At 45.6% G+C, this 24087-nt stretch overlaps 1 protein-coding gene across 1 annotated transcript; it reads left to right on the forward strand.

Moving 5' to 3' along the window:
- The first annotated feature begins 1094 nt into the window (after positions 1 to 1094).
- LOC118769559 (mast/stem cell growth factor receptor kita-like) lies at positions 1095 to 23882 on the forward strand. Its single transcript, XM_036516694.1, has 21 exons — positions 1095 to 1208; positions 3838 to 4098; positions 4301 to 4585; positions 5384 to 5523; positions 5790 to 5958; positions 6199 to 6385; positions 6522 to 6637; positions 6747 to 6861; positions 7213 to 7394; positions 8759 to 8865; positions 9056 to 9182; positions 11888 to 11992; positions 12204 to 12314; positions 15621 to 15759; positions 16141 to 16217; positions 16905 to 17017; positions 18870 to 18992; positions 19879 to 19990; positions 21801 to 21900; positions 22376 to 22481; positions 23695 to 23882. Exons 1-21 carry the CDS (start codon positions 1154 to 1156, stop codon positions 23830 to 23832), a joined length of 2868 nt encoding a protein of 955 aa, XP_036372587.1. The 5' UTR covers positions 1095 to 1153; the 3' UTR covers positions 23833 to 23882.
- Positions 23883 to 24087: the final 205 nt, after the last annotated feature.

Raw genomic sequence — 24087 nt, forward strand, 5'->3', positions numbered from 1 at the left:
CCCCCCTGTCTGCACTTCTCCTACTGTGCACTAGAGGGCGCCACTCCTCACCTCTTTCCACATGGCAGATATTCAGCCTTCACTGTTCTCAAATTTCCTTTGCTGTTGATACCCATCAAAATCACCATGCCAACATTGTGTATCATTAAAAGTATCATACTTGCATCATTGACCATCAGAATCACTATGCCAACAGCATCAAGCCTTAGAATCGACGTGGAAATATTATGGACCCTTCAGGGGTAATTCCAGTGAAGTATAGTCTCATCCATTTGGAGCATAAGTCTGTAAATGATTGCAAATGAAATGATAGTCATCTCTCACTCAAAGAACACTGCCCTGAGGCAGAATATGCCCACCAAGATGTCAAAGTCAACTGAAAATCAAAGACTCACTTGAGGCATATACTGTATTGCAGTTTTTAATATAGAAGGTTTAAAAGAGGTTCTTAGAAACAGGGTTAAATTCACAGGCTGCAAACGCGCAGTAACATGAACACTCAGAACTTCAGTTTTATTTTATATCTGTCACAGTTCGTGTCTGTGTGTCGTGGCTCCTGAATCATTCATCATTCTCAGCGGAAAGACATTGTTTGGGTGTGGGTATCATGCTTGCAGTGTTTCGCGCTTAAAATGGGAGGAGTCACTGCATGTTTTGCGACAGTGGCACATGTCCCATACGAATGTACTTATGTCATTGGTCTTCTAACAACAGCAAAATGATATCACAGATTATTCGTGCTCCCCGGCTCTAAGCCGTTCTGACTGTCGGTACGGTGCGGTCAGTTTTCAAATTCTGTAGGAAATGAAATATAACGCGTAGCTATCACCACCTTCATGTACATTTGTCATAAATTATGTCTGTTCTCTTTCTTCATATGTTAAAATTACTAAGCAACATCAATACAATTTCATGAGAAATCCTATGAGGATCAGAATATTAAGATTGCACTGTGGTACCAACCTTTTTTAAAAATAGCACATTTTCTTTAAAAACGTAAGCGGGTATCCCTCTCACCGCACTTCGGGGGGACAGGCAGTCAGTTCAGAGTCGCGCTGCGCCTTTAAAATATTCAAATGCGACTGAGACTCAGCGCTGTGCTGGCGAGCGCACCGCGGCAGAAGCGACAGCGACGGATGCATGGCGCATTAAGATGGCACACACCTGGGCTCACTTCACAGCGCTCTTTCTGTTTCTCGCCCAGCGAGGTAGGAATCGACACTGTGCAGAGCGTGATGCTTTTTGTAACACAATCTATTTATCTAAATATCTAAACGGATAATACATATAATGTGGTTTAAAACGTATATGAATTCATTTGTAAAGTAGTTAGAATGCGGCTCTGTAGTACTATTGTAGCTAATGTTTGTTTTGTGTCAGCTATATTGTACCTAACTGCTTTCCTGATAAATTGTGTTAATGAGTGTTAATAATTTATACGCTCGCTGAGGCGTTGACCTGGTCTACACAAAGACCGCTTGCGAGTCACACAACAGCGAATAACTGAAACTTCCTCCAGAAAAACAGAAGTCAATGCAATTCTCTCCTCAATGGGATTGTTGCGTTTTCAGTCGTTGAATGCACATACCTTTAAAACAATAAGGCAAACGAAAAATAACGATGACATTTCAAAGGTGGCTGGCACCTTATATTAGAGGAAAATGTAATTTTGGAATGCATTTCAACATGTTTATATGCTTGTGAATCCGAATAACGTATTTTATATAGCTGTTTTTATGTTAATGCACTCTCCGTTCTTCAAGCGCTGTCACATTTTGAGCGAAGAACAATTTGCATAACCGTAGTCCATGATAGGGTGTTTCGCAACGGCCAGCCAAATCTTCAAAAGAAACAGGATATTTGCTGCCTGCTGGAAGCTACAGGTGTGGGTGCCGTGTGTCCGCCTGGGCGCAGCGGCAGGTGTTAATTATTCATGCCCTGCCTGGAATTCTGCTGCCACTAACACACAGCCGGAGAAAGAAAGAAAACACATATTGTTAACTCCCTATGGTTTTGTACTCTACCTGACTTGTAAGTCGCTTTGGATACAGTCGTTTGCCAAATGAATAAATGTAAGTGTAACATATGATCATGGAAGAAAATACGTGTAGTCTGCTGAAAAGTCGCGACATAGATGGAGTTAGCCTGCATGTCGCCTTTTACGCTCATACACGGCGAGCAGCGCTTTATGGAGACGCCGATACTGGAACTGGAAGCGGAGCGGTGGATGCGGGTTCAGGCTTCATGTGGCGTATGTCTCATATCCGCTAAGCGTGCGTGGTCACAGCGCCGGGAGAATGATGCTTCAGATAAGGGTCCCCCTGCAGAAATCAGGGGAGACGCACCACTACTGATCTGCTTTGAGACGCTCCTTGCTCCGATTGTACGGGATATTTCCATCATTGTGGCAAATAAGTCATTGTTACAATATTTTGTGTTCACGCGCTCCTCCTCTCTGACGTCACTGCTGTGTATGCTCGGGCCGCAGCCGTAGGGGATGACTGGAATATGCAAACGAGCTGCCTGTTGTGAAAGGTTTGCTTACTGTAATTCACATCATATCTCAAGCCCGTAAACTGTGGCTGCATTTACAGTTTCATTTGACGGGTTTCTCCTCCAGACTTACAAAGATTAGTTGTAGCACTTGGCTAAGCTGTTTGAAGTCCTGCTTCTCTGTGTGAATGGAAGTGCAGTGGCGATTAGCTGTTTTTTCCAGATGTACTCAAATCTGAATAAAACCTATTAAAACAGAATATAAATATAAGTGCAGAAATTTAATAGAAGCATAGAGATTAATCTGGCAGATGTTCCCTGTTCAGAGAATAGTACACACATGCCATTTGTATGGGAAGTTCACAACTAGCAATTTATATCCTGGTAAGACAGGATATAAATTGTTAGTTGTGAACTAGCAGTTCACTTAGTAACACTGAGTGTTTCTGATAGGCTATGAATGGACTAACACTGAGTGTCTCTGATAGGCAACGCATTGGCATAAAAGAGCAAGTGCATGATTGTCCTTCCCAGCACTGAGGCATCACCAGGCTCTCTCTCTACAATTTTTGCACAGCCAGTTCCGCTGCATCAGAAACAGCACCTGAGAGGGACATTCTGAGGGAGAGTGAAGTTGTAGATGGAGTTTACCTGTGTAAGGAGGAGTGGGATCGCTTGAAAAGGATTGTCTGGAGTGCAGGCTGAGTCCTGTGGCTGGGTTCCATCCCAGTGACCAGCAGTGGGGAAACATGCTGGCTAGGCACATGTAGCGCCTGTCCTCCAATCACTGAGACTTACAGTGTGAAAGACAACCAGCGACTGCATGCAGGCGTATCGCAGGGTTGCATTTGTCTGGCTTTAGTGCACCTGCTGCAGAGGCTGTAGTGATGAGATGCACCTAAAATGCAAGCGCTGATTCCAAAAAAGGGCTGTGCAAAGAGGGAAAACAGAAAACAGGAGAGGAGCTCCAGGTGTGGCTGTTTCAGGAGTTATTCAGAGATGCATAGGAAGGAAAGTGTGTGGAATTCTCTGGCTCTGTAAGGTGAAGGACAGTGTGTGGAATTCTCTGGCTCTGTAAGGTGAAGGACAGTGTGTGGAATTCTCTGGCTCTGTAAGGTGAAGGACAGTGTGTGGAATTCTCTGGTTCTCTGCAAGGTGAAGGACGGTGTGTGGAATTCTCTGGCTCTGTAAGGTGAAGGACAGTGTGTGGAATTCTCTGGCTCTGTAAGGTGAAGGACAGTGTGTGGAATTCTCTGGTTCTCTGCAAGGTGAAGGACGGTGTGTGGAATTCTCTGGCTCTGTAAGGTGAAGGACGGTGTGTGGAATTCTCTGGCTCTCTATCAGGTGATGCAGGTGAGCTGGGGCCTTTCATCTCCCCCCGTGGACCTCACCTGGTGGTTCCCAAAGGCAGCCCCATCAGCCTGCGTTGTCATGATGACTCCCGTGTGAAGTGGCAGCGTGAGAATCGGCGGCGTGTGGATGGGGAGGTGCAGGAGTTTGGCTCGGCCATCATCTCAATCCCCACAGCACAGGCCCAACACATGGGCCGATACCTCTGCACAAACGAGAGGGGCGCACAGAGCGTCATCTACATCTTCGTGAAAGGTACCCTAACCTCCACCCTGTCCCTTCTGTGGGATGAGTGCTACACTACCCTCGTGTTCTTTCTGTCCTGCTGCTGCGTAACTCTGACTGTAACAGGGTGTGGTCCCGTTTGCTTCATGTTTTAGCTTATGCTCCTATCTTTATTTCATATTTGTCACTGTGTGGTGCTGTTTAACTGAACAGCTCTCCTCTCCTCTCTCAGATCACCACAACGCTTTCCAGAGGTCAGTGGTGCGGAACATCTTGGTGAAATCGGGCCACAGTGCTGTGGTGCCGTGCCTGGCCACAGATCCTGCTCTCAGGAACCTCACCCTGCACACCTGCGATGGCCACGCCCTTCTTGCAGCTCTGAGCTTCAGCTCCAGTGTGGAGAAAGGCATCACCATCCTCAACGTCCAGAAAGCACAGGAGGGTTGCTACACCTGCACTGGGCAGCTGGGTGGGAAAACGGTGATGTCCAGCCAGTACCAGCTGATTGTGAGCCCAGGTGAGAGGAAGTGTGCTCAGTGGTAATGCTCCGCCTGTCTCCACATGGACACAATCTTTGCTCTCCGTTGCTTTGCACTTTCAACTTTTTATTACATCTAAATGATGCATCATGGACTAGGAATTAATCTGAGACAAGGGTTCTCAAAGTGTTGTACCCAACTAATACAGATATGTATTTAAAATAATAATAATTGTTCATAGGTATATTTACATATAAATGTCATACTCAAAGACGTTAACTATCCTAGGAAAATAAAAGTGTATACATTGCTTTCCTTCAAATCGTTTTTGGCAGTCGCTCATTTTACTATTTGAAACTCAACTGCCACTCAGCCGTGGCTTTCTGTGTTCAGAGATGCAGAGTGGTGTCAACAGCACACTTCCTTATAAGGGGGCATTTATGTAAGTTTGTCACTTACATTGAGTAAGTGAAGTAAGAGCAGGCAGAAATACACTGCCTATTATAAGCAACCACGGCAGAGATAAGGCAAGCAATCATTCATAAATTACATGTGAGCTAATCGGCAAACCAGCCTAGCTCACAAGATAGCTGAAACAATGTAGGTTTGTGATGAAATATGCATGGGTGTAATGAGCTGGATTGTTAACTAGGTAGTTATTATAGATTGTTACTTATGATAAGTTATCTGGACAATATACCAGGTGTTCCATGGGATATTTAAGTAGTCTGCAACCCACAAAAGTTTGAGAACCACTGCCCTGAGCAATCAGTTTTGGAGAAGCCTGTGTTACCTGGAGGATGTACTTATTTACTAAGTATTAACTGTACTTTCAGTTCCAGAGTCCATTCCCAGTGTCAGCCTTTCTGAAAAAGAGATGGTAATTCTTACGGAAAACCAGAAGTTTGAAGTGATGTGCAGCTCCACCAATGTGAACAATGACTTCCGTTTGGAGTGGAAGTCTCCCCTGAAAGTGGTAAGAGATCTGCTCATTAATGATGGCGTGAAAGGCTAAATCCTTTCTCCCAGCACTAATTGGTGTCTAATTCCCAGCCTTCTGCTGTGTCAATGTGTATTACATCCGTCTGATTATACAGGCCTGCCAAAGTGAGAACAGTCATGGAGGCGTTTTCAGCACTGTCTGTATGTTAGCCTGATGCTGATTGATTATATCAGCGTTGTCTGTATGATAGCCTGATGCTGATTGGTCATTTCAGTGCTGTGTATGCTGATGTTTCACAGCAAGCCTCAGTCAGTAACTCGTCCAGTTCCCTGCCGGGCTCGGGGGGGTTCCTGCACCGCGCGGTTCTGTCCGTCCCCTCTGTGCGGATGCAGCACTCGGGCCGGTACACCTGCACTGCTCTGAATGAGGTGGGCGTGGCCACAGCATCAGTCCAGCTGGATGTTCAAGGTAGAATTCCACCACTGTGTTCAGACTGCGATTCATGTACAGAAATGTGTGTGAATGAACTATGGCTATTATGAATGACATTTATGGGAGGCACATTAATTAATAAATGTCCTTTAAAAAGTTGTGCACTTTGCACTCTCCATGGTTATGGTCAGCGTAAAACTGAAGGTAGGATTATGAGTTTGGGCCAGGGTCCAGCATTAGGGTGGAAGGTGCCTCACTTTGCCTGTTTGCTTCCAGAGAGGGGTTTCATTAACCTGACAGAGGCGGGGAACAGCACGGTGCATGTGCGTGCAGGAGAGACCCTCTCCCTGCGCCTGGCTCTGTGGGCCTACCCCAGACCCCACACTCTGTCCTGGGAGTACATGGGCCACGCCCTGCAGAACACCTCCGACCACATCATCACCTCCCAGCACTTGGGCTACAGGTAAGCACACTGTGTGTCACTGTGAAAATGCCAGTCCTGGTGCTGATAGTTCCTAATGAGATGCTGAAGCCTTTGCTTTTTGACCGGTTTGAGCAGTGATGTGCTGTTTTAATGTTGCATTGTTTATTTGGCTCAGGTCCATCAGTGTGCTTAGCCTGGTGCGAATTAAAGGGACAGAGAGCGGAATCTACACCTTCCACGCCAAAAACGCTGACGTGTCTGTCAGCCGATCATTTACCATCCATGTGATCAGTAAGGCTGTAGCTGTACTGCTGTCTGTGTGATCAGTAAGGCTGTAGCTGTACTGCTGTCTGTGTGGTCAGTAAGGCTGCAGCTGTACTGTCCTGCTCTCTGTTGACAGGTAAACCTGAGATCATCTCTCAGGAAGGTCCCATCGATGGCCAGGTGCGCTGCATTGCTGCAGGGTTCCCCACCCCAGAGATCACCTGGTTTTACTGTGAGCTGCCTCATACAAGGTATACCTCACTGAGCAAAACATGACTCCATAAAACTGGGAACAAAAAAACTGCACCCATACAGGGAAACCCCACCCACACAGAGAAACTCCACCCACATGGGGGAAACTCCACCCATGCGGGAAACTCCACCCACACGCCGAGTGAAACTCCACCCACCCAGAGAAACTCTACCCACACGGGGAAACCCCACCCACATAGAGAAACTCCACCCACACAGGGGGGAAACTCCACCTACACACCGAGTGAAACCCCACTCACATTGGGGAAACAACAGTCCTCATCTCACAGGGAACTCCAGGTGTCCTTGGGGCTTCAGTTGGGAATGTGTTCCTGTGTGATGTGCCCCAGGTGCTCCCATCAACTGAACTCCACTCAGGAGCAGCAGGTCAGCACAGTGACGGTGTCCAGCCCAGAATTTGGGAGAAGGATGGTGGAGAGTCATGTAAACATCAGCAGAGGGCATTTCCACACACTGGAGTGTGTGGCCACAGTGGAGGGAGAAGAGGCCTTCTCTTTGTTCTCTGTAGGGGGTGAGTGAGTGTCTGTGTCAGTACTGCCCCATGCTGCTCTCTGTCAGTACTGCCCCATACTGCTCTCTGTCAGTACTGCCTCATACTGCTCTCTGTCAGTACTGCCTCATGCTGCTCTCTGTCAGTACTGCCTCATGCTGCTCTCTGTCAGTACTGTCCCATGCTGCTCTCTGTCAGTACTGCATTATGCTGCTCTCTGTCAGTACTGCCTCATGCTGCTCTCTGTCAGTACTGTCCCATGCTGCTCTCTGTCAGTACTGTCCCATGCTGCTCTCTGTCAGTACTGCATTATGCTGCTCTCTGTCAGTACTGCCTCATACTGCTCTCTGTCAGTACTGCCTCATACTGCTCTCTGTCAGTACTGCCCCATATTGCTCTCTGTCAGTACTGCATTATACTGATCTCTGTCAGTACTGCCCCATACTGCTCTCTGTCAGTACTGCATTATACTGCTCTCTGTCAGTACTGCCCCATACTGCTCTCTGTCAGTACTGCATTATACTGCTCTCTGTCAGTACTGCATTATACTGCTCTCTGTCAGTACTGCCTCATGCTGCTCTCTGCTCTCTGTCAGTACTGCGTTATGCTGCTCTCTGTCAGTACTGCCCCATACTGCTCTCTGTCAGTACTGCATTATTATGTTCTTTGTCATTATTACATGATGCTGCTCTCTCTCAGTACTTACTGCATTTCACTTCTACATACACTTTACACCAAGCCTTAAGAGTTCATCTGCTTTAAATTAATTAAATATTTTTTGGGACTACATAACTGGGTCTCGGCCTCTTTCTGTACCTTCATCCTATTCTTTGCTCCCCTCTCTCTATCTCTTTTCTTCTTTTTCCTCTCTATTGTCTCTCTTTCACTCCCTCTTGCTCTTTCTTTCTTTCCTCTTCTCCCAGCTGGTAACAGGTTTTTTAGATTCTTATTTGATCACCAAATGCATACAAGTCCTGTTTGTCCCATTTCTAAGCTATTTAATAAAAACGCCATTAAAATTTTAGACTTTATTCACCATTAATTTGAAAATTAGACGATGTGTTTTTCTCCACTGCTTTTTCATGAGAAGTGTTTTCTGGCTGCATCTGCTGCCTATTTGCATAAGGTGGATTAATGTGAAAATGTCATTTACATGAATGTTCTGCCATGGCTTTGCATAGTTTTTGTGAAGTGTTCCAGATACACTTTACAGTAGACTAACGCAGCTGTGTATGCCTTATTCATCATGAAGTGCTGTAAACACAATATTTAATGAGAGACACTTGCAGTGATAACTATATTCATTTTTGATCATTTAGGTTTGCACACTGATTGTAGTGCATGGACTGTAGATTGTAAATGTGTGTGTGTGTGTGTTCTTTCAGAGCGCATGGTTCCTCATAAGCTGTTCACTCCGCTTCTGGTTGGATTTGTTTCGGCTGCTGCCCTGCTGAGTGTCGGTGTACTGGTGTTGCTCCACAGGTACCTGCAGGTAACCCACCTGTCTGCTTTCACACACTGCAGGTAATCCACTTATTCCATGATTCTCTTTTCTACAAACAGTTGTCTCTCTCTCCCTGTCCCCCCTCCTTCTTTCTCTCTCTCTCTCTCTCTCCCCCTCTCTCTCCCTCTCTCCCCCCTTCCCCCTCTCTCTCTCTCTCTCTCTCTTTGTTTGACCACAGAAGCCCAAATACCAGATCCACTGGAAGGTGATTGAAGGTATTCATGGCAATAGTTATGTGTATATTGACCCCACTCAGCTACCCTATGACCCAAAATGGGAGTTTCCCCGGGACAACCTCCGCTTTGGTGAGTGTATTCACAGGATCATTTTACCCCTCTGCACGGTAGATTTGCCACAACACAGTGCTGTTTGTGCATAATTTGAAAACAGCAGAGCAAAAGTGGCTGTTGTCTCAGTCTGTGTGCTCTTCAGTGGGGTTAGGATTATTCCGTACAGCATACTGTAATGTGTAATGTAGTGTACAGTTTTACATATTGCATTACTATACTCTTCAGTATAGTACACTGTAGAACACTACTGTAGTATATAGGATACTGTAGAGCAGCGTTTCTCAAACCTCTCCTGGAGGACCCCCTGCCCTGCATGTTTTAGATCTCTCCCTGCTCCAACACAGCTGATTCAAATGATCCACTCGTTATGAACTCCTGAAGCTGCTTAATAACAAACTGATCATTTGAATCAGCTGTGTTGGAGCAGGGAGAGATCTAAAACCTGCAGGGCAGGGGGTACTCCAGGAGAGGTTTGAGAAACGCTGCTGTAGAGCACTGCTGGAGAGCACATCGTACCACAGAGCAGTACTGTAGAGTATAATACCATATAGTATACTATTGCAGTGTGGTGTACATCCTTTAATAATAATGAAAACAGGTCACCTGGACTCATCATGCTGTTTGTATTTTAGAGTGTTTCTAGCACTGTGTCATGCTTGGGTTTGATCCAGGGAAATGACTTAAAATGTTTGAAACTTTGATGAAATTGCCCTTTTACTGGGACTCTGGCTTACGTGTCTCTTCATCATGTGACACCTGGAATCAGACTTGTTGCCTTTCATTGTGCTCTTTCAAGAACTTATTTGCATTTTGTAAAGCTCAGATCTAGACAAACTACTCTGAATGTGGTCTGACAATGTATAATTTTGATACATTTGAATTGTATTGTAAAACATGTTTTCTTTTACATCCTTGTATCCCTATCAGTCTTTTTACTATTTCAACACAGTTTTCTTACTGCAGATAAACTCGGGTTTGCTGTTACAGCCCAGCCTCTGTCAGACTGCACACATTCTGATTAACTGCCTCCCTCACAGTCAGCAAAGTCGTGTGTGTCAAATCTGCAGTCATACAAGAGAGTGTTCTTAATAAGAATTATTACTGACTGCTTTTGACACACTCTTTGTGTTGGTGTTATATTGGAAAGCTGAAGTGTCATCCAGCACCAGAGTGTCGCCACACCCTCGGTTTCATGAAACTCAGTGGCTTTGCAATTTGCATATTCAACAGGAAATTATGTTGCTGGCTCACGCCTGTTTTTATACATGTGACATGACTTTTTGGCTTATATGGTGTTATTCTTGATATGGTGTCTTGACAGAGGTATTTCTCCAACCCTTCAATGTAGTTCTGTTGGTAACTGCTGTTGGAGCGGATTGTGTGCTACACACAGTGCAGTGTACGCTTTTGAAGTTGTGCGCTGTTTTAGGCTCCACCTGTGCCATCCAAAGGGGCATGAGCATTAACCTGGGGTTTGAGATCATTGTATTGGGTTGTTCAGCTCATTTTACTGAAATGAATCATTTGGTAGCTGCAGGTGAGGTTTTGAAGTTGCTAGTGTGTAATCTGCTTGTGTGACTTGTATTGCTTTTCTGTTGGCTGCAGGCAGTACGGTGCTGAAAGGGACCTTGTTTCTGACACGGTTCTGTCTTCATTCAATCCTCACACTGGCTGATAATTAGATGAATGTCACAATTGGCAGTGTGGCTCAGTATTAGGGAGCAGGGCTTGTAACTGAAAGGTTGCTGGTTTGATTCCCTGCTGGGGCACTGCTGCTGTACCCTTGAGCAAGGTACTAAACCCACAATCACCTCAGTAAATATCCAATATAAATGGGTAACATGTAAAATTGTAACCCATGTAAGTCGCTCTGGATGAGAGCTTCTGCTAAATAACACTAATGTAATGGTGGCTCTGAGGGCATATAGTCAGTCTAGCATGCTATCTGGTCAACAGCAAGCTTTGCACTGACATATTCCTCCCCACACAAATTGCTTTCAGTTTCGTGATTTTCAATAGGCCGAAATATATACCGGTGAGACAGGCAGTTACTGAGGGCCAGCCTGTTTCCTGATAAAGAGTAGAGTGAAATGTAAAAATGTGTAAAAATGCAGTAGGACTGTGCATGTGCAGAATAACACAGAGTTTGGCTACGACCAGTGTCTTTTTAGCTTTGAAGGAGAATTTGGCCTTATTTCTAGATAACTTCACCCACAGCCTTTTTTATGCAAGGTCTTTGATATGGGACTTGAAATGCAGATTATCGTCAAGTAGGAAACCCCAATATTTATAGGTGTGCACCCCCTTTGCTTCTTTTGAGGGGTTATTTGATGCTGGGCAGGGGATTGTCCTTTCGATGTAGAGAATACCATTAGCTTAGCTTCACACATTCACTACATCCTTTAGCAGGAAAGGGCAGTCTTAAGTCTTAGGTATGGTATTAAAAGCTGTTTGCAATTTGCCCACATCTATGAATAACCACGTGCAGTTAACAGTTCAGGCCACAACATTATATAGACACACTAAAGAGACAATATTCCAAAGATATACTAATATTTCTTCTATTTTCTTCATTTCTTCAACTTTCTTTCTGAAAGTTGGTCCTGTCAGAATTCATAAGTCAAGTGTTTCTGATTGAAAGGAAGACTTTGAGGTTTAAAGCTCTGTGTTTCTGATTGAAGGGAAAACTCAGGTTTAACTGTCTGTATTGCTGTTTGAAGGGAAAACTCTGGGCTCAGGAGCGTTTGGGAAGGTGGTGGAGGCCACAGCCTATGGAATGATGGAAGCTGACACAGTGATGACAGTTGCTGTGAAAATGCTCAAACGTGAGAACTGTAAATCCAAATGTCAATATTTTGTGCTTTTGATCTTATGCGGTAACAAATGCAGTTTCCGAACTTCAACTTAGTTATGTTTACATGTTTTGCAAATGGAGCAGCGTGTGTGTGATGTATTACAGAGGTTGTGTAATGTGTGTGTGTGTATGTGTGTGTGGTGGGGGGTGTTTTACGGTCAGTATTTGTGTGTGTCTGACAGCCAGCGCTCATGCGACAGAGAAGGAGGCCTTGATGTCAGAGCTCAAGGTGCTCAGTTACCTGGGGCATCACATGAACATCGTCAACCTGCTGGGAGCCTGCACAGTGGGAGGTGAGACTGTGAGAGAGAGACTGCAGAGAGACTGGAGAGAGACTGTGGTGTGTTTGGAGAGACTGCAGTGTGTTCGGAGAGAGACTGGAGAGATACTGCAGTGTGTTTGCAGCAGAGAGACTGTGGTGTGTTTGGAGAGACTGCAGTGTGTTTGGAGAGAGACTGTGGCGTGTTTGGAGAGACTGCAGTGTGTTCGGAGAGAGACTGGAGAGATACTGCAGTGTGTTTGCAGAGAGACTGTGGTGTTTTTGGAGAGACTGCAGTGTGTTTGGAGAGAGACTGTGGTGTTTTTGGAGAGACTGCAGTGTGGAGAGACTGCAGTGTGTTTGGAGAGACTGCGGTGTGTTTGGAGAGACTGCAGTGTGTTTGGAGAGACAGCAGTGTGTTTGGAGTGAGTGCAGTGTGTTTGTGGAGACAGCAGTGTGTTTGGAGAGACTGTGGTGTGTTTGGAGTGAGTGCAGTGTGTTTGGAGTGAGTGCAGTGTGTTTGGAGTGAGTGCAGTGTGTTTGTGGAGACAGCAGTGTGTTTGTGGAGACAGCAGTGTGTTTGGAGTGAGTGCAGTGTGTTTGGAGTGAGTGCAGTGTGTTTGTGGAGACAGCAGTGTGTTTGGAGTGAGTGCAGTGTGTTTGTGGAGACAGCAGTGTGTTTGGAGTGAGTGCAGTGTGTTTGGAGTGAATGCAGTGTGTTTGGAGTGAGTGCAGCGTGTTTGGAGTGAGTGCAGCGTGTTTGTGGAGACAGCAGTGTGTTTGGAGTGAGTGCAGTGTGTTTGTGGAGACAGCAGTGTGTTTGGAGTGAGTGCAGTGTGTTTGGAGTGAGTGCAGTGTGTTTGGAGTGAGTGCAGCGTGTTTGGAGTGAGTGCAGCGTGTTTGTGGAGACACTGAAGGCTAAAGGGGTGAGTGCAGTGTGTTTGGAGTGAGTGCAGTGTGTTTGGAGTGAGTGCAGTGTGTTTGGAGTGAGTGCAGCGTGTTTGTGGAGACACTGAAGGCTAAAGGGGTGAGTGCAGTGTGTTTGGAGTGAGTGCAGTGTGTTTGGAGTGAGTGCAGTGTGTTTGGAGTGAGTGCAGCGTGTTTGTGGAGACAGCAGTGTGTTTGGAGTGAGTGCAGTGTGTTTGTGGAGACAGCAGTGTGTTTGGAGTGAGTGCAGTGTGTTTGGAGTGAGTGCAGTGTGTTTGGAGTGAGTGCAGTGTGTTTGTGGAGACAGTAGTGTGTTTGTGGAGACAGCAGTGTGTTTGGAGTGAGTGCAGTGTGTTTGGAGTGAGTGCAGTGTGTTTGTGGAGACAGCAGTGTGTTTGGAGTGAGTGCAGTGTGTTTGTGGAGACACTGAAGGCTAAAGGGGTGAGTGCAGTGTGTTTGTGGAGACAGCAGTGTGTTTGTGGAGACACTGAAGGCTAAAGGGGTGAGTGCAGTGTGTTTGTGGAGACAGCAGTGTGTTTGTGGAGACACTGAAGGCTAAAGGGGTGAGTGCAGTGTGTTTGGAGTGAGTGCAGCGTGTTTGTGGAGACACTGAAGGCTAAAGGGGTGAGTGCAGCGTGTTTGGAGTGAGTGCAGTGTGTTTGGAGTGAGTGCAGTATTTGAGAAGGCTAAAGGGGTGAGTAGTTATGCAGGTTTTCTGCCTCAGTTCCTCCGGGTGTTTCTGAAATTATGCAAAGGGACCCATCCCTTGAAGACATATATTTGGATATGTATGCAGATAGCTGGCAGCTTAGAGCGGGTTTTGTTGAGGTTGCTTTAGGTTAGACGACAATGCATGATTGCCCCTCCATCAGTGTCATTTATTTACCCCAAAAAGGAATCCCTGCAGGACCTGCACCCCCAGGCCACAGGCCCAGTGCTGTTTTTATCCCACATGTCTCCATGCCAGGCACCTCAGTGGTGCTCATTGGCTCCTCAGTGGCTCAGCCGGCATGGTGCTCATTGGCTCCCCGGTGGCTCAGCCGGCATGGTGCTCATTGGCTCCTCGGTGGCTGTGGCTCAGCCGGCATGGTGCTCATTGGCTCCCCGGTGGCTCAGCCGGCATGGTGCTCATTGGCTCCCTGGTGGCTCAGCCGGCATGGTGCTCATTGGCTCCTCGGTGGCTCAGCCGGCATGGTGCTCATTGGCTCCTCGGTGGCTGTGGCTCAGCCGGCATGGTGCTCATTGGCTCCTCGGTGGCTCAGCCGGCATGGTGCTCATTGGCTCCTCGGTGGCTGTGGCTCAGCTGGCATGGTGCTCATTGGCTCCCTGGTGGCTCAGCCGGCATGGTGCTCATTGGCTCCTCGGTGGCTCAGCCGGCATGGTGCTCATTGGCTCCTCGGTGGCTGTGGCTCAGCCGGCATGGTGCTCAGGGGCTCCTCGGTGGCTCAGCCGGCATGGTGCTCATTTGCAGTGCAGGATGAGCCTGAGTGCCTGGGCTGGATCCCACTGTCCTTTTCATCAGCCCACAGCCGCAGAACACATTGACTTTGGGCAGGGGTGGGTAGGTCAGCAGGATATCCGTCTCTCCCCACTGGTTTGGCAGTCACATGCACAGTCCCTTGGTGATGTTAGTAGGGATTCACCCATCACTCTGCTATAAGGCACTGGGACCGGCTGGCTGGGTGTATCAGAGGATCGTATACGCTGGGACCGGCTGGCTGCTTCTGGGTGTATCAGAGGATCGTATACGCTGGGAAAGGCTGGCTGCTTCTGGGTGTATCAGAGGATCGTATACACTGGGAAAGGCTGGCTGCTTCTGGGTGTATCAGAGGATCCTATACGCTGGGACTGGCTGGCTGCTTCTGGGTGTATCAGAGGATGGTATACACTGGGACTGGCTGGCTGCTTCTGGGTGTATCAGAGGATCGTATACGCTGGGACTGGCTGGCTGCTTCTGGGTGTATCAGAGGATCCTATACACTGGGACTGGCTGGCTGCTTCTGGGTGTATCAGAGGATCGTATACGCTGGGACCGGCTGGCTGCTTCTGGGTGTATCAGAGGATGGTATACGCTGGGAAAGGCTGGCTGCTTCTGGGTGTATCAGAGGATGGTATACGCTGGGAAAGGCTGGCTGCTTCTGGGTGTATCAGAGGATGGTATTTGTGATGCTTTGGCAGTCCTGAACATGCAGGGAGTGCAGACGGCCCAGCCTGAAGTGTGACTGCTGATTCCAAAACCAGATGAAGAAAGGGGAAAAATATTAAGAAGGATCCACTCAGAGTGTGTTTGAGTTTAAGTAGTGTGTGTGCATATATGACTATGCATATGTGCGTGTGAGTGAGTGAATGTGCGCATGAATGTGTGTGACTGTGTGTGTGTGTGTGTGAGACGCTAATGTGTTTTTGCTTGCAGGCCCTACTTTAGTGATCACAGAGTATTGCTGTTTTGGTGACCTGTTAAACTTCCTGAGAAGAAATCGAGATGCGTTTCTGTGCTTGGAGATGGAAGAAAGCTCTTACAGAAACATCAGGCCTCCAACAGTGGCAGCAGGGTGAGGTGATAGTACAGATCATTCTTAGCTCTGGGGTGTATGTTAGACTCAGTTTGGTGTATGTGTGTGTGTGTGTGTGTGTTACATTTGGGTGTGTGTGCAATTGGATGGTGGCAATATTGGTGTTAAATTCCTGGTGTGGGAGCATCTATGTACAAAAGTTAGGGTATGGGTGAGTGTAACTCATAGCTAACACTGTTCCTCTTTTGACATAGACATCATTATTTCTAGAAAAATAGGATAATATTTTGTTTAAAAACAAGGATGTCTAAATACAACCCAAGATCAGTGTTTATCTTGTCTGCATTGAGGCACACATTGAGAGTTTTTCCATCCACAAGCTGATGTTCTGATAGGTCCATTTCTGCTTTCCCTTCTCAGTGACATCAACAGGAATGGCTACCTGACCATGAGGCCCGCCCCCTCTGCCTCCACTGCACAGGCCTGTCTCCAGCCAGGTGAGATGCTGTCAGCATTATTTACACCACACCGTTTACACTGCACCATTTACACCACACAACCCAGATTGCAGTGTTCACGCCACAGTTCAGCTTCATCTTTAGATTTCATGTTTAGCTCATGTATGATAATAATGCACAGCTGTTCTGTTTGGCAGCGGAGTTCCTGCACTTCACCCAAATTTGAACGCCTTCCCTTACACAGGAAGTGGGTTTCTCACTCAAGAAGTGGGTTTGAATTTCAGTATGATTAGCAGTGAATCAGGACTTGATAATGTTTTTAGGCCCAAAAGAATCTCAGTAGTGGTCTAATATCTTTTTCCACACACAGAATAATTTGCCATGCCTGTTTACCACAGACTAAATGACCACTCAGTCTAGGTCAGAACTATGGAATCAATATAACAAAGTGAAGCAGGATGTTTTCATATATGCCTGTAGAACCTGAAGAGGAAGGCAGCTTGCTGCTGCATGCAGCTGTGACCACATAGGCCATGTGGTAAATGCCCATCATTCTGCAGACCTGTGTTATTCAGTGTGTTTCTCAGAGACACTACTTTCTGGTCTCTGAAATATTAGTATATTTTCTGCTTAGTACTATGAATGTAATATCACAGATCATGTCTGACCTGACTTCCACTAGGAATTGTGGGTAATACCATAGAAACTGTCCTTATTGGTCAGCAGGCTCTTTCGGTGATAAAGACATGGCTGAGGACACCACGTCTTTGCATATGGAGGATCTCCTGAGCTTCTCCTACCAAGTGGCAAAGGGAATGGACTTCCTGGCCTCCAGAAATGTAAGAGCTCTTTAGGAAATAATCACTCCGGTGGAGTATTAGAATTCCCTCATGCTAAACAATAAGCTGTTTTCATGCAGGAGGGTGCATTGTGTAGCCGTGCATAAAGTCCCAAACAAAAGAAAGAACACACACAGAGTGACCGCAAAGCGGCAGGAGCCACTCACCTGTTACCTCCATTGGCAAAAAAGGCTTGAACATTCAACTAAAGGGTTCAAAGAGTATGCTCAGTGCTTTGTGACAGTTTCCATTGTAAAGATAGAGCATTTAATTGGTTGACATTCTTTGAAAATCAATGGTGAGTGGCTAGTGGCGGGTGGTGTTGAAACAAGGGAGTAATGTTGTTGTGATATTAGGCAGACAGTTAATCAGACTCCGCTGGTTCCCTTAAAAATACTGGACCTCATTCATCAAAAAGTTCATAGGAAATAGTGTAATTTGTTCTTGGGCATGGTTTGTATAAAAAGTCACATTAGATATATGAAAGACAGAAACAGCCAATTCCACTCTTACCCTCGTTCATATCATGGTGAATCTCATTTGTTCCTAAATTAGATGCTCAGAGATGGAAACAGTCTTGACAGAGATGGATGCAAGAAAGAATAGTCATAGTATGAGCTGTGGAGTGCCCCCTACATCAGCAAAATGGTCAAAACAAGCATGACTTTGAAAGGACTCCAATATCTAAATCAATTTTGAGATCCATGCATTTGTCTAGTTTAACAATGAGCTTTGTATCTGACTCATAGAAAGTATGTACGGATAGACTATCCAGATTTGAGCCAGGGTGAAGCGTACATGCTACATGTAGGTTTCTTCTTGACAAGTCCACGTTTCGCAGTAGAAATCCCTTTACCTTTGGCAGAGATGACTGTGATTGCAGGTCTTAGAAAAGGTCTGCATTTACGTCTGCTTGTATTTCTGGGCGTGATGTTGTTGGTCTACGATGTTCTTGTAGTTGCTGTTGTACGTGGTGGTGGTAGGATTGGTTGGTTATCCAGGGCCACGTGAACAGATGCTCAGACGCTCCTACCATGACCCCTAGTAGGCTAATTCATGTCATTCAATTAATTCTGTGTGTCTTAATCGTAACTCTGTTTTTGGAGTGATTTGGGCATTAGAGTCCTCTCCTTGCCATTCATATAGTGTTGAATGAATGCCTTGTTCAATATTGTGGAGGACCCAATGGACCATCATCATTTTACACACCCTCTCTGCTGTGTCCAAACAGCTCTGATGAAGACCACTTGCAAGAAACTTTCGCTAATTTGCACTTCACCTTCAGTACTTGGGTACTTCACCTGCTTTTACTTTATTTCTTTTGGGGAGATTTTGTAGTCCCAGATAATAAGTGTGCAGGGTAACTGTTGTATCTTGGTTTGTTTCCCTAAACTGACACAACTGTTGTAAGTGCTGAGTTCAGTGTTTTCCTAAAGACACAGAATCACACTTTCAGTACATTACATGAGTACATTCAATAGTTGTACAATTTTATCAGAATGGAAAAAAATGTCTGGTTTGTGTGCTTGCGTATGTAGTATGATTGGTCTGGAGCAGCTGTAAAATTCATGTATACATAAGAGCAAATTTGAGCTAAAATCAAAAATTCCAAAATGTTCATCATATTGATTTGTTGAAAGCTATATGCACAAAAATATTTGTACACATGAATAGTGAATCTGGCCCATTGATTCCCAAATGGTTCAGTATTTAACTTGATTTTAAACCCTTTACATTAAGAATTGGGATACTTTTATGTCTCAGTGTTTGAGTAAATACTGTTTCAGAAAATATTGTTCATTAGTATGTGCTGTTTCAGTATATGTTCTGTTCTGGATGTGCTGTGTTTCAGTGTATTCACAGAGATCTGGCAGCCAGAAACGTCCTCCTCACAAAAGGACGAGTGGCTAAGATCTGCGACTTCGGCCTCGCCCGAGACATCACCACTGACTCCAACTATGTTGTTAAAGGCAATGTATGTATGAGGTATTACAGTAAAATCTCTGTATCTCTCTATTACAGGGTGGTCCTAATTCTTTAGTTGCCAGTTTATCCTGATTACTACGACAACTGAACGGTATTTCTCTTAATGACACGATTGAGTTGCTCTGACTTGAGGTAACATTAGCCATGTTGACCTTGAATGTGACAAGATCGCTGGCTGCCCTGGTGATCCCTACACCAGGTTACGTATGACAAAAGCACGTTAGTGCAAGCCCACCCAGAGCCCATACAGATTGCATTGCAGTGCCCGCAGTTCCAAAAAAAAATTGCCTTAACATGAGAGTCTGTCAGAGCGATCTGGGCGATTTTGAACCAGAATGAAATCGCCCAAAAGGGGCGGTACTCCATGGAACACAATTTGACGCTGATTGGACTATGATATTCAGAGGCAGGACAAACTGTCTAGAACAGTCACAGCTAGCATAACACTGTGGTAGAATGTGACAGAAAAATTCCCTCCCTTTCCCCCTTTGGTGGTGTGTCACTCGACCACCCTAAGGAAAAAACCGCAAAACAAAAACAATACAGTTTTCGACAAGGAGAGATAATAGAACACAGCTATACTAGCGAAATACAAATTTAATATCCTGGTAGATTTCATCACAGTCCCACAATGGTAACGAGACATTTTTTTATGGCGATATCACAAAATTCAATATACCATTACATTCCTACTCATTAAGTATGAACAATTGGAGTAAAGTATGAGAGATCACAGTAAAGGCTTTATGCAGTTAGTATAATACATTGTTGTAAAGGTTGTGTAAATGTGAGACATCATAAAGGCTGAGTATATGTAAAACGTTGTAAAGGCAGTGTAAGTGCGCCGGCTGAATGTGACTGTGATTCCTGTCCAGGCACGGCTTCCTGTGAAGTGGATGTCTCCGGAGAGCATCTTTGAGTGTGTGTACACGCTGGAGAGTGACGTCTGGTCCTATGGCATCCTGCTGTGGGAGATCTTCTCTCTGGGTGCGTCCTGCAGCAAACACTGCCTCCCGTTACCTGTGTGTAAACTATGTGTTGGCTTTGTATAGGCTTTGTAAACTGTGTGTGGCTGTGTGTTGGCTTTGTATAACCTTTGTAAACTGTGTGTAAACTATGTGTTGGCTTTGTATACACTTTGTAAACTGTGTGTTGGCTGTGTGTGGCTGTGTGTGGCTGTGTGTTGGCTGTATGTGTATCTGTGTGTTGGCTGTGTGTGGCTGTATTTTGGCTGTGTTTGGCTGTGTTTTGGCTGTGTGTATCTGTGTGTTGGCTGTGTATATCTGTGTGTTGGCTGTGTGTGGCTGTATTTTGGCTGTGTGTATCTGTGTGTTGGCTGTGTATATCTGTGTGTTGGCTGTGTGTGGCTGTATTTTGGCTGTGTGTGGCTGTGTGTTGGGTGTATGTGTATCTGTGTGTTGGCTGTGTGTGGCTGTGCGTTGGCTGTGTTTGGCTGTGTTTTGGCTGTGTGTATCTGTGTGTTGGCTGTGTATATCTGTGTGTTGGCTGTGTGTGGCTGTGTTTTGGCTGTGTGTATCTGTGTGTTGGCTGTGTATATCTGTGTGTTGGCTGTGTGTGGTTGTATTTTGGCTGTGTGTGGCTGTGTGTTGGCTGTATGTGTATCTGTGTGTTGGCTGTGTGTGGCTGTGTGTTGGCTGTGTGTGGTTGTATGTGTATCTGTGTGTTGGCTGTGTGTGGCTGTATTTTGGCTGTGTTTGGCTGTGTTTTGGCTGTGTGTTGGCTGTGTATATCTGTGTGTTGGCTGTATGTGTATCTGTGTGTTGGCTGTGTGTGGCTGTATTTTGGCTGTGTGTGTCTGTGTTTTGGCTGTGTATATCTGTGTGTTGGCTGTATGTGTATCTGTGTGTTGGCTGTGTGTTGGCTGTGTATATCTGTGTGTTGGCTGTGTGTGGCTGTATTTTGGCTGTGTGTGGCTGTGTGTTGGCTGTGTGTGGTTGTATGTGTATCTGTGTGTTGGCTGTGTGTGGCTGTGCGTTGGCTGTGTGTTGGCTGTATGTGTATCTGTGTGTTGGCTGTGTGTGGCTGTGCGTTGGCTGTGTGTTGGCTGTATGTGTATCTGTGTGTTGGCTGTGTGTGGCTGTGTGTGGCTGTGTGTTGGGTGTATGTGTATCTGTGTGTTGGCTGTGTGTTGGCTGTGTGTGGCTGTGTGTGGCTGTGTGTTGGGTGTATGTGTATCTGTGTGTTGGCTGTGTGTGGCTGTGTGTGGCTGTGTGTTGGGTGTATGTGTATCTGTGTGTTGGCTGTGTGTTGGCTGTGTGTTGGCTGTGTGTGGCTGTGTGTTGGGTGTATGTGTATCTGTGTGTTGGCTGTGTGTGGCTGTGTGTGGCTGTGTGTTGGCTGTATGTGTATCTGTGTGTTGGCTGTGTGTGGTTGTGTTTTGGCTGTGTGTGGCTGTGCATTGGCTGTGTGTGGCTGTGTGTTGGCTGTATGTGTATCTGTGTGTTGGCTGTGTGTGGCTGTGTGTGGCTGTGTGTTGGCTGTGTGTTGGCTGTGTGTTGGCTGTATGTGTATCTGTGTGTTGGCTGTGTGTTGGCTGTATGTGTATCTGTGTGTTGGCTGTGTGTTGGCTGTGCGTTGGCTGTGTGTATCTGTGTGTTGGCTGTGTGTGGTTGTATTTTGGCTGTGTGTGGCTGTGTGTTGGCTGTATGTGTATCTGTGTGTTGGCTGTGTGTGGCTGTGCGTTGGCTGTGTGTTGGCTGTGTGTGGCTGTGCGTTGGCTGTGTGTTGGCTGTATGTGGCTTTGTTTGCCTTATCATTTCTGTCTCTCCATCTATAGGCAGCAGCCCCTACCCGGGAATGCCTGTGAGCTCTGTGTTCTACAAGAGAATCAGAGAAGGCTACAGGATGAGGGAACCCGAGTTTGCTCCCAGTGAAATGTAAGTGTTTGTGTGTGCATGTGCGTGTGTGTGTGCATGTGCGTGTGTGTGTCTTACTGTATATCATATGAGCACAGGTGTTGGGTATGCATGTTTGTTATGTTTTTTGTTAGCATGTCATTGTGTGTATATATGTATTTATTTATGAATGTGTGTCTGTGTGTGTATAGTGTGTATAGTCTTTGTATGCTTAGTGTATTACATAGTGATGTAATAAAGTTTAACGATTTGAATTACATTATGCTGCAATATAATTTAGCAGATGTTCTTATCCAGAGTGACCGGGTCTAATGAACTGACATAAATCTAATAAAGTGGCAGGAAAGTTGTACAAACAGGGCATGACATGAACACATGAACATCAGGGGCTGATGGAATGCTGGGACAGTGCTGTACCTTCCCAGATCAACATGAAATACATGCAAGACAAACAGCTGTGTGTGGGGCTGCTGAAATGATCAGGCTGAAACTGCAGGTATGAGGTGATGAAGTCCTGCTGGGAAGCAGACCCTCTGAAGAGACCCTCCTTCAGGAAGATTGTGGAGAAGCTGGAGGTGCAGCTGCTGGATCGCACTAAACGTGTACGTGTGTTTACATGTAACTAAACACACACACACACACACACACACGCACACACACATGCGCGCACGCACACACGCACACACACACACTCACACACACACACACACACACACACACACACACACGTGCGACCTGTGTGTTGCGGTCAAAGTTGCACAGTTGGTACCCCGTAGACCCGGGTTCGAGGCCGGGTGGGGTGACTGCTCTTGCCCTTCGCTACATTCACATTTCTCCCTTGCCTTGAACATTTAGAAAAAAATCTTTAGCATATCTTATTCACCGCTACAATCCCCCATGCCCCATAAATATTTGAAGCCAAGCAGCTATTGGGACACCAAGAACAAACTTTTTGATTTGTTGTTTTGCCTGTCACAATACTTTAGATACCACAATTGAGTGTGGTAAATTTACTGGAGTCGCTTTCTTTCACTGATAGCCCATGACTTACATATACAGCAGTAATAGTGGAAAACTCTCTTCAGCGACAACTACATCTATATTTTGCCTATATACATGCAATTTTCAACGCAAATATGACCACTTACAAAAGTGGTAACAAGGCTGCAAACAAAAAAACTGAATAAACTTTCTGCTAAAATCAGAATAATCTGTCTTATTTCAAGCATATAGTTTCATTTGTCTGTCAAAATGCAGCATATTTCCATCTACAGTGATCTAAATTTCGTTAGGTTTTGAACTGAAAGTTAACTGTTTTGAACAGAGTATCTTAATGTCTGCAAAATTTGCTGTAGATGTACAGAATTTTGCTGGTGGGGAACATTGACTGAGAGAGGTATTCATGAATTTCGGAAGAAGTGATTGAATGGATTTTGTATCAAAGCAATGCAAAAGTATACACAGTTTAGTTCACATAGTCTACTGATATGGTGGATGTGTTAAGTGCTTTGAAAAAGTGGACATGATTGTGAAAATGAACGTAAAAAATGATTGTAACACGTGAAAATGATTGTAAAAAACTGTAATCACTGTAATACACAGTGTTAATGGTAGAGTCTTTGTCATCTCACAGAGCAACAGGAATGAAGCACCAAACGGCACCAAAACTGCTGCTCAGAAAAGTGGTGCTGCTGAAGCCTTGTATTATTGTGTGTCAGGTCCAATGGCAGTGCAAGTCAGTTGTAAACATGTCTCAACATGTCTCATTATCTTTTTCAGATGCATATGAATCTGTATTAACCTGTTGTTTTTCAGATATATATGAACATCAACAGCAGTTCTTTTCCATGTGACCAGCAGCAGGTGCACTTCCCACGTCTGAACTCAGGGGGCAGCATCACACAGCCCCTCCTGCAGGACAAGAATGACGTATTCCTGGAGTGTGAGACCTGACCTGTCCCTGACCACCCCCCTCCACACACACACACACACACACACACACACACACACACACACACATACACACACACACCACACACGCACACACACACACACACACACACACACACACACACAATAATAAACATGTATGTCAGAGTGGAGTAGTGTGAGAGAGTGGTACGCTGGAAGCAGATGAACTGATCACTTCCATTTTCATTTTAATGTTTTATTTGTGTTCTTCCTTGTTTTCCAGTGCATTTCTGATTA

Source organism: Megalops cyprinoides, chromosome 22, assembly GCF_013368585.1.
Source record: "Megalops cyprinoides isolate fMegCyp1 chromosome 22, fMegCyp1.pri, whole genome shotgun sequence".
NCBI lineage: Eukaryota > Metazoa > Chordata > Actinopteri > Elopiformes > Megalopidae > Megalops > Megalops cyprinoides.

Coding starts and splice junctions, on each gene's coding strand:
- LOC118769559 (XM_036516694.1), top strand. CDS start 1,154: ATGGCACACACCTGGGCTCACTTCACAGCGCTCTTTCTGTTTCTCGCC. Junction 1,209..3,837: donor TCTGTTTCTCGCCCAGCGAG/GTAGGAATCGAC, acceptor GCTCTCTATCAG/GTGATGCAGGTGAGCTGGGG. Junction 15,760..16,140: donor CCTCCAACAGTGGCAGCAGG/GTGAGGTGATAG, acceptor TTCCCTTCTCAG/TGACATCAACAGGAATGGCT.